This window comes from Aegilops tauschii, chromosome 7, assembly GCF_002575655.3.
Source record: "Aegilops tauschii subsp. strangulata cultivar AL8/78 chromosome 7, Aet v6.0, whole genome shotgun sequence".
NCBI lineage: Eukaryota > Viridiplantae > Streptophyta > Magnoliopsida > Poales > Poaceae > Aegilops > Aegilops tauschii.
In genome coordinates, this window is record NC_053041.3 from 559,201,939 (window position 1) to 559,212,740 (window position 10,802).

The following is a 10,802-nucleotide window of genomic DNA, read 5'->3' on the forward strand; positions in this document are numbered from 1 at the left end:
CTTGTTCTTTGGGGCAATCATGCAAATGAATTTCCAATTGATGATGTGCTTACCGGAAGTTAGAAGGATGTTGTCATTGTGGTCTCTGTGAGCATGCTACCCAATATGTTAAAAGGTAGTGGTCCTCCATTTCACAGTTTATGTGCCTGTTTCGTGTACCATCGGCCTCTGTCGGTACTTCTTGTCCTCGTGGCTTATGTTTTATCTTTGTGGCTGATTACAGGTGTGTTGAACCTCTGTGGCAATGTCGCATGTCATTGGTACATTGATAAGAATTTTCCTAATATTACTTTACTTCCGTAATAGGTATTTACTCTCACTTGTTTTTACCCTACTTTATTTTTTAGCATTGATTTGTTGTTTACTTCCATATTTTATGTTATGTAATCTGGGTGTGCAATGATGTTCTCCCGACTAAGGGATCTCGCACCACATCGGTTCCCGGCCAGGTGGGCAAGGCTGAGGACCCCTAAGTCGGTTCCATCGTGGGCCACTTTGAGCAGCCCATGATGAAATACATGAAGATTCCGGAAGACTTGGAGTATAATCAAAGGATATCGGAGCCATGGAGGACTCTACTTCCACCGACATAGCCTACCTAATCCTATAACCCTAGGACCCTTGGTTTGTTATATAGGCCAGGGGTCGGGCTCGTCGGAGATCCATCCCTCCAGGAGGGGTAACTTGAAGCCATCGTCATCACAAACACTCCAATCATCATTGGATCATCATCTCCATCGACATCTTCATCAACTCCACCCCATCTCTCTGTTCTATGAACATTCTTCTTAGACCCCTTGCTAAGATTTGTTTCTGGTGGTGATTACTCCTTATGGTTGATGCTTAGAAGTTTTATCGGTGAAAGATACATATATCTCCGGTAATCATGATACATATGATGTGTTGTGAGTAATCTCTTAAGTTCTTCAGGACATGGGATAAATCATGTTATTGTAATCTTGTGAAGTTGAATCTAGTTCAATAATTTATATTGTGTTGTGTAATTCTCTTGTGGTGTTGTGTGAATGTTGACTACACACCACTTCACCTTTACGCACCCAGAGAAGAGCATCATGTGACTAGTTTGTTCATGGTTGGGTGGCCGGAGTGATATATTACTACAACTAGGTTTATGAACTGTTGCATGAGGGGTGATGGAACCCTAGGATTTATTGCTATGGTTAAATGCTATCTTAATTACTCTCTTGTATTTGCGGATGCTTGCAAAGGGAGTATAATCATAAATAGGTTGTTTGTTCAAGTAAGAACATCACTTTAATTATCATAGGTTTCACCGCGTAACAAACAATCAAATTAATGAATGGTAACTCATTGAATCTTGATGAAAGTAACTTGACCAAACTCCTGGGTGTCCTCGTGCACACCTTCATACCTACAAGTAAAAAACGGCTTGTCCTTAGCATAACTAAGGATTGTGCCACTTGCTCCACCTTTATTAATATTTATTTTCTCTCAAATGATCTTGCTTTCAACCAAACCGTCAAACACTCTGTACAGATTTTCAATGAATCTCTCTACTTTTCACAAAGCAATTCCTTCTACTCCTCGTTGGATATGACACTCTTATTTATAAAAAGGACTACGGTAGATCCAATACACTTGTGGGTTATCAACACTCTTTATGACACCATTGCCGGGGAGTGTAGCACTCTTGGTAAGTGGAATTGGTAAGATAAACATTTAATATGATTGCTATTTTTATTCTCATCTGCTACTTTGATCAACTACGGATATGTTTGCTGCTAATGATTTGTTGGGAGGCATCGCCATTGCCACCCATGTGTTTAGTCTATGTTAGAATTAAACAAAATTCTATGGTAACTATAGTAACCTATAAAAGTACACAAACCTCAAATAGCTACGATTAAAGATTTGTTTACCGATGATGTGGATGGGCTTGTTATTCAGTTTTGCAAAGAAGCAACTAAAATTGTTAACGATAAAAGTCATCCTAATGATGTTAGTGTGCCTGTTATTTTTGCTAAGATCAGTACTCATTGTTATCATGGGTTCTGTGATATTGGAGCTAGCATAAGCGCTATTCCTTTTACTGGTTGTCAAGAAATTACCGGAGATATCTCACCTTGTTCTATAGAAGAAATAGATTTTGACTATTAAACTAGCATAAAGGTCTAGTATTTCATCTGTGGGAATTGTTAGAGATGTTGAAGTTCTGTGTGGTAAGACTAAGTACCCTACTAATTTATTAATACTTGGAACTAGGAAATATAATTTCTTAAGAAAATGTGCACCTCCAATCCATAAGTCTTATAGACTGATATCACAGCCAAATGAGAAACCGGAGTTATATAAAGCACTAGCAAAGCATCTCCAACAAAAGAAGCACCCAGACTTCCAGATCAGTTCTAGTCGCCGCTTGAGCATCATGCACCATCACACATATCTTCATCATAGTCACATCATTATCCTTGAGTTACCCAACACCTTGCTTTAAAGCATCCATCCACTCAAGTTTTTAATACCTACCCAATATAATAGATAAGCACAAGCACCAACAAAATCTTAAAAGGAGTCTCTAGGATCTTTGCCTCAAAGACTGCCTTATTATGATGATTCAACATGGCCCAAACAACCATGGCATGACCAACCATGAAACATGATCACCATTTGGTAGAAAAGAGAAGCACCAAGAATAATACGAAAAAAATTATTAGGGCATAACTCTATTAAAAATACATATCCTATGATGAAACAAAGCACTCTAGTCCTAGGTCACAGGAAGAATAAGTGAAGAGCTGAGTGATACTCATTAGAGAATGAATAACTAGGATTACCACTCCAATTTATTCATTTTCAATAAATTTCTAGTGAAGACAACATTTTGAAATAACGGCCATAAAAAGATTTGAATATTCAAATGTATTTAGCTTTTGATGTCCATCTATAATGTCCCCCATTCAGATGCATCTCGAGCATCTCATAAATAGATTTTGTATTGAAAAGATATTTCTTGGCAAAAGTGTAATAAACATCATCCCAAGCCCTAGATTTGAGGAAATCTCCAATGTTAGGTTAACATCCTTCCATTCTTTTATTGAGAACAGGGGAAATATCCTTCTAAAAAAGGTAGATTCACTATCCAAGCTACATTCCTTAATAGTGAAATCAGGAAAATTACAGATGTTAAATCATTCATGGAATCTATCACACATGGGAGGCTTCTTATATAGAGAATCTTTCCAATCTCTAGCCAAATCACCTAAATTAAAATTCCTTATCCTCCCTACCACATATAAGTCTTGAACTTTGAGCAAGGCCTTCCAACTATGGAAATCAGAAATTTTCTTTGTAAGGTATTTGGCTTTAACCACATCCTGTTAGAGGCCACTATGCTTTTCTAATTTACACCACCATTTAACAAGAAGATGAATGTTCATTTTCATGAGATCATTAACACCCAGGCCCATTTTTTCTTAGGTCTACATATCATGGACCATTTGACCTGATAGTATCTTTTCTTATTATTGCACCATTGCCAAAAAAGTAGCCTTATGTGTTTATCTAGCTTTTCCACATATGTTTTATTCATTAGAAACATGGACATGTGATAGTAGGAAATGCTAGAAAATAAAGAATTTAGTAGAATGTGCCTCCCTCCCATGGACAACATGTTAATTACCAATCCATGCATCCAGTTTCTTAAGTGAATAGTAACTAACAAGCATCCCTAGGTACATTATAGGAAAATGTCCAATCTGGCAAATTGAACAAGTCCGCATATGAGGACACCACCTCGTCACCCCTTAATGCAATTTTTTAAAAGAAATTGGAAATAAAATTTTAAGACATGCACAAGTTCAATAAGATGGAGAATAAGCTTAGCATTTAGAAATTTATGAAGGCCGTGTTCATTGCATATCACCATTTCATCAACATAATGAAGTACAACCGCCCCTTTGTCAATAAGATTAGGATCTAAACCCACAAGCATATCATTTTTATGCATTGGTAATCATTTTTTGGTGATACAATATACCGCCATGAGGTTTGTCATATCTACAACTCTCCTGGTCACTTTCCTGTTCATTGCCCTCAAGCATTTTGTGAGATAAGCGCAAAGATGAGAGACCTAGCTTTGATATGCACTGAGAAGTGCCTATGTGTGGATTCTAGGCTAAGGGCAAGGGTTGTATTATATACAGGGTTCATGTACTACTAAGCAAGCTAAAGATTGTTCAAACAATATTGTTATCACTGTGTGGTTGAGGGTAATGCTTCAGTTAGGCAAACTATAAGCTTTATTTTTCTACTTGGGAATGGGCTGGCGTTGTATCGCTAGGACAATTGGTCTTGATTAGTATATGATGTGGCTCTCTAATGCCAGGGAGGTAGAAAATGTATTTTATGATGATCGTATGACATTCAAAACCTGGGGTGCTATAGTGAAATTATCTACTTGGGTTGAATTGTCGGCTCCAAAGTAATCTTGAACATTGCTTGGGTTCATCTTGGTGATATATCTTTGGACAAAAGAAATGAGAGAAGTGTGGCTTATGGGGGCTCCCTTGTTGGTGTAACCTTGGTGATTGATTTATATACATTAACTTGCCCCGAGTCTGTTAGGGATATGATTGGATGCAGAGATGTTGATGGGATTGCTCCCATTGCAGAAGGTGTGCTAGATAAACACTTCCATTGTTTGGTTTGAGGTTGATGAGGTGCTGGTGAGAAATACTCATAAAGATCCTATTAATGTGAGTGAGAAAAATGATGAAGCTATTCCATCATATGAATAGCCCAAAACTCATGATACCACTTGAGAACAATTTGCTGGATGTAGTCATTCTACTCCTAATGACAAGTATAGGAAAAACTATTCAGGAAAAATCATAACAAGTTGAAAGTGAAAGTGAGGAGAATATAAGGGGAATGATAAATTTTGTTTCTCTTTAGTGTAATAGGATGGTCTCCTCTACTAGTGATGTGTAAGTTAGCAATGCGAACTTGAAAAAACTTGTTCAAGACGTAGCATGCAATACACCTACCATCTCTGTTGTCTTTGGGTGGAATGTGGAGGTGGTCACTAACAACCCTAGGTGGCGGAGGTGGTCACTAACACCCCTAGGTGGTGGAGGTGGAGGACAATGAAGCGTGTCATTTAAAGATTGATGGTACACATGTGGTCCAGTCCCCTAGCAACTCTGCCTGATTAGGTGGAATATGTGATTCCTGCTCCTCCCCTCACCTTGAAGCTAATATGAGAATTAGTCAAAAATATGTGTAGAATAACATAGAGAACATGGAAGCAAGAGTTGTTTCTTTGACAAGGAAGAGGAATCTGGATGGTAGTCCTATTAATCCTGAATCTAACTCCTTTGGTTCCTTATCCAACAAAGATTTGATGCCTAGGGCTTCTAAATGTGGTGTGATTATCACTGATCATGATTTTACTTTTGTTGATATTCCCAGAGAACATGGAAAATCTAGAATGTGCATGGACACATACATGTTGTTGATGTTGCTACTTTACACATTTTTTATTAGAAAGGGGAGGATACTCCTATTGACATAGAATAGATGCCTGGCACTACTATTGATGAAGAATCCCTTACTTCTGTTAGATAAAAAAGAGAGATACATGAAAGTTATTGTTGTTGTTTCTAAACCGATGATTAGGAGTAAAAAAGTAGCCCCTCTAAATAAAAACTGTAAGTCTGCCATCCTCCTTGGAGATCTAGGTAAATCATCCTAACAACTATAAATGAAGGTATAGTTTGGAATTGTTGGGAGGTAGGGAGGAAGAGAATGGATTCCTGCCACTCTGATTTAATAAATTATAGTTCCTGGAGTTCCATGCTCTTGAGGAAACTGTGAAGAAAAGTTATATTCCTAGTTTCTGTAGGAAGTACGATCCTTATGACATATTCTCTTGGGAATGTATTCGTTCTATAGGAAAGTTGGAAGGATAATGTGTGGTGTTCGGAAAGATAACCCAGAAATTGTTCCTTGTCATTGTGGTAAATATATTTTGAAAATGTGTCTTTCGGATGTTGTTGAATATATAGTATGAGGCAGCTCGTCAAGAGCATAAAGAGGAATTCCCGATAGAACCCGTTGCTTATATTAGTGTAATATGGATATCCCTTATTTTGTTCTGGTGATTTTAATATTCTTAGGCATTGTGAGGAGAAAAATAAAATATTGCACCACTCATGCTATAGATGTCTTTAAATCTATCATTCATGTTGTTCGTCTAAGAGAGTTTCATATTAATGGGGCTAGTACACTTGGACTAATAAACATAAACACCACACCTTAGAAAAACTTAAAAGATTCCTTATATTTGTAGATGGGAAGTTATTTTCTCATTGTTAATTTAAGGAAATTAGTTAGAGATTTATCAGACCCCCACCTTTTTGTTACTTTCCTCTAGTGGTGAGGTGTCTATACCCCCTGAAACTACAGAATTCAGGTTTGATCACACGATGATAAAAATGTTGAATTTCTCCCCCTAGTGGATAAAGTTTGGAATAAGAGAATTTTCTCTGAAGACCATATGTATAAAAATTAAAGGTTTAAACAATATTTTAACTTATGGGGCCAGTCAATTTGGGCATTCTAAAAAGAGTAAATAAAATCTTAGGGGAGACCTCCCTGAGTTACACGACCTTTTGGCATTAAGCTCTCTCCCTTCCGACTTGTATTATAGAAGACCTGACATTATGGTGGAACTCAATCTCGCCAATGAAGAAATCAGTTGGTTGCAACAATGACACTAAAGGTGGTTTCTGGAAGGGATCAAAATACCTCATATTTTCATAAAATTGCTAATGGCCGAAAAAGAAGGAAAAAAATACCATACACTTCTTAATTGTAAGTGATGTGTGTATTGAGGGTACTGAAAATCTCCTAGCTAATTCATGCTACTCAATAGTAATATGATTTATTTCATTCAGCTCCTAGATACCTTCTCAATTTATTCCCAGGTACTTAGTATGATGGGGGACAAGAAGTGACGCGCATGGATAATGAATGTTTATTAGAACTTTCTATGTGGAAGAAATGAAATAAACCTTATTTCCATGGATGCCAATAGGGCACCTGGGTATGACAATATATTTATTTGTTTTTTTTTCAAAACTGTGGGGTGCGGTGCAACATTATGTCATGGCCCTATTCCATTATTTCATAGTCGGACCTTGGATGCCCACATGCTTAATTATGGTATTATAACTTTGTTGCCTAAAATCTTGAGGGCTAGTAGAATTCAACAATTTAGAATTATTTGCTTGCTTAAATGCCTTTACACGTGGATTACTAAAGTACTAGATATTTGAGTAGATCCCGTTGGTGATAAGTTGATTAGTAAGCACCAGAATGCTTTCGTAAAAAAAACTCAGAAATATCATAGATGTTATCTTAACTCTAAATGAGATCCATCATCACGTCACATTTGGAAAAAGTTGATATTGTTCTTAAATTGGACTTTTAAAAGGCCTACGACAAGGTCAACTAAGATTTCCTTTCGGATTGCCATTTGAGTGGGGTTTTAATCTTGTGTGGTGTGACTAGATTAGAAGTGTGCTCTTAAAATGGTAATTTGACTGTCAGGTTGAATAACACCGTTGGTTCTTATTTTCAGAGTGCTACGAATGTAGATGGAGCCCCCCTCTCACTCTTGTTGTTTAAATTTCATGTCTTTAAGATTTGTAGGGTCCGGATGCTCGTGCCCTTGAGGAATCGCCAGCATCGGCTCAGGTTGTTATCGAGTATCGATGGTGTGACCCACACTCGCAGGCAGCTGCATGTTGTGCGCCCACCGCTCCCCCTAGCGGCCAGAGGGGGCTGATTGTTTGCGGCCGCATCCCAGCATGCTTGGCGCCACTAGATCTGGTGTCTCTGTTCGAAGAAGAGATTCCAAATTCCCCAATTTTCATCACACTACCACATATAGTGGTCGTGACCATAGTCGGACCTGCCAGCATCGTGATCCTGTCGCCCAACACCAAAACCATCTTGGCAGTTGCCTCTCTTGCAGCTAGAACCCAAATAACAACTGGGCCAGAGAGAAGAAAAGTAGGAGGACGAGACGAGGAGGCAACTACTTCGGTAAACAAATGTGGATCACCTCTAACCTTTCGTTCTCACCAGGCAAAGATGGGTGAAACCCTAAGTTTGGGAGTTGGAGACGTCACCCAGAATGGGGAAGACTCATTTCTAGGTCAGGAATTGGGCAGAAAGATGCTGGGGAGAGGCATATATATACTTGTCTGCAACCAGGCACGATCTCTCCTCTAGAAACGGGGCCATGGCTACCACTAGGATCTCCATCCATGTGTCAGCCAGCGCTCTTCGCAACCATAAGACGAGCCAAATAATTGGCAAACAATTTTTCCTCGACAACTCGCCCACACTTTGGCTTAGAATTGCGTTATAGCATGCTGAGCAATAGATCACTATATAAATGAATGTATAGTATCTCGTTAATAGCATGCTATAGTGCGATATACTCCCTTACCCATCTGAAATTATTTGTCACAGACATGGATGAAAATGAATTTATCTAGAATTAAAATACGTCTAGATATATATATTCATTTTTCTGACAAGTAATTTCAGACAAAGGAAGTAGCATGCTATAGCACGATATAGCACACTAATATTGGATTTTAAAGCCGGCCCGTTAGATTTTTATTTTTTTTGAGGATCTTCACTAGTTAGAATTGAACTAAAGGAACTGAGACGGGCTTTGGCGCACCACATAATTAGTGACCATCAGCGAGAAAGCCCGGGCTCGGTCAATGAACCAATTTTTTTGGATGGGCAGTCGAGGGCTCCAATCCAAACAGCCTCAATCTTGTAAGCAATTATTTGATTGATGAATTCAGGGGGATATACCTTCGTTAAAAAGAATAAGACAAGCTACTCGAGGAGTTCGTGACTCGTGAGGCTGGACACCAGCGCAATTTCCTCCTCGCCGCTCGGGGCTGCCTGCTGAGACACCGCCGTCGCCTCCTCTTGGTCGTCGCCGAACCGGTTTCTCACATCGTCCAGGAACTCGGTCAGCACCGGATCTTGGATCGGTGACTCCAGCACGCAGTATACCACCTCGACGCCCACCTTGTCCGAGCAACCGCGGCGCGGCCCCTCCGTCCAGCACACCGTGAAACGGCACGCGCAGCGCTCCTCGCCGTCCACGGTGCCGTGAGGTGCCTTCTCTACCTGCATATTTGGTCGGCGCCAATTATTACTACTCCTACAACATACTATATGTGTCTGGCGAATGCACTGGGTAGGGCGCGACGCGGAGACGTACGGCCTCGAGGACGGCGTCGTAGTATTTGATCTCGCCGCCGTGCATATCGCAGGCGAGGCAGAGCTGGTCGCCCGGGCGGAGATCGCCACAGTGGGCATCATCGAGGGCGGGGCACGCCCGGCGGAACCTGGCGCGGAGCGCGTCCACGTCGCCCGGGGATGAGAGGTCAGCCCCTGGATTGTACCACTCGTCCGCATCCTCGGGGAAATTCTCGAACATGACGCGCAGCCAGCCGTCCTGCACTACCACGCGCGCGCCGTACCATGCCTCGTCGGACCGCGCGCGGTACTCCATGCGGGGCGGCGGGCAGCGCCGCGGCGCCGGTGCGCCGGTGGCCTTCCGCTTTTGCGAGTTCGGCATTTCTGAGGCACTGTGGGAGTGGCGGCGCTGGGGGATTTGGACACGGGAGAGGACAGGGCGGGGGGGTTGTCTGATGTTTTATATCGTCCAAATCTTAATCTTTTAGGTTTTTTTAGGCTTTTAACTGAGCTTAAACCGAGCTGTCTCACGACATCAGCATTTTCGGCTGTTAGATTATGCGTTTAAAAAGTTTCTGACCGTCAGATCTTCGTTTCAGCCACAATGTACCGCGACCTGGGCCGACTGTCCTAATGGGCCGCTACTTTGGGGACTTTTTTGAAGGCATGTGGTCGATCCACCCGGTCACTAACCCACCCGAAGAAAAGAAAAAATACTTCAACACACAGAACTGCTTGGTCGCTGCGAGAGAAAGGAGAAGGGGATCCGGCGCTGCGCGAGAGGTGAGAGGATGATGCGGGGATGGATCAATTGATCATGGCGACGGTGCACCCTATTTGTCCGGTGGCAGGTGATGTCACCGACGCCCCATCTCTCTTTCTCCCACGATAGCTCGCTCACCTCAAACCCTTTCCCCTCTCTCTCTCGCAGGTCCTTGGTAGCCCTAACCGCGGCGGCAGCGAGCCGGCGACTCTGGGTCATGTCGCCACCACATGTAAGCCCCATCTCCGCACGCCCTCAACTCTCTTTCTCTCGCAGCAGAAGAACCCCAGCCGCCATATTGGGGTAGCATTTGCAATCTCAAGATTAGGTCTGTATTACTATCCATATGTAGGCAAATCGCTATAACTTTGCAGTACAATGATTTGGAATAAAAAAACATTTTCGGAATCATTTCTTTCTCCTTACATTAGTATTTGCAATAAACATTCCCTTCATTCTTAAGGTCTTTAGATGAATAGTTGTTCAAATCGTATTGTCCTTTCATTTATTGAATTATCTTTTTTTTTACATTACATTTTAGAATAAAGATATATTACATTTTTCTTGGGATTCTTGCCAAATGAATCATCCTACTCTATATGATTTTCTTCTCCGTAACTTATTATAGCGGTCTGTTCATGAGCATAGGGCATTGTTGCATCTTAGTGTACAAATTTATCATAATATTACCCTTTGCGTTGCATCTTTAGTTTAGCCCATTTTAGTCCTCACATATGTTCATCTTCCCATTCATCAGATTCGC

General features: G+C 40.9%; 1 protein-coding gene across 1 annotated transcript; it reads right to left on the bottom strand.

Moving 5' to 3' along the window:
- Window positions 1–8,670: 8,670 nt before the first annotated feature.
- Window positions 8,671–9,680, bottom strand: LOC109773512 (uncharacterized). Its single transcript, XM_020332203.3, has 2 exons — window positions 9,299–9,680; window positions 8,671–9,204 (listed from the first exon to the last, which is right to left on the bottom strand). The coding sequence occupies exons 1-2, from the start codon at window positions 9,656–9,658 to the stop codon at window positions 8,905–8,907; spliced, it is 660 nt and encodes a 219-aa protein (XP_020187792.2). The 5' UTR covers window positions 9,659–9,680; the 3' UTR covers window positions 8,671–8,904.
- Between the last annotated feature and the right edge of the window lie 1,122 nt (window positions 9,681–10,802).

Excerpts from the sequence above, each read along its gene's own strand:
- LOC109773512 (XM_020332203.3), bottom strand. The coding sequence starts at position 9,658 with ATGCCGAACTCGCAAAAGCGGAAGGCCACCGGCGCACCGGCGCCGCGG. Across the intron at positions 9,205-9,298 it reads ACGACGCCGTCCTCGAGGCC|GTAGAGAAGGCACCTCACGG; the intron begins GTACGTCTCCGC and ends CCAAATATGCAG.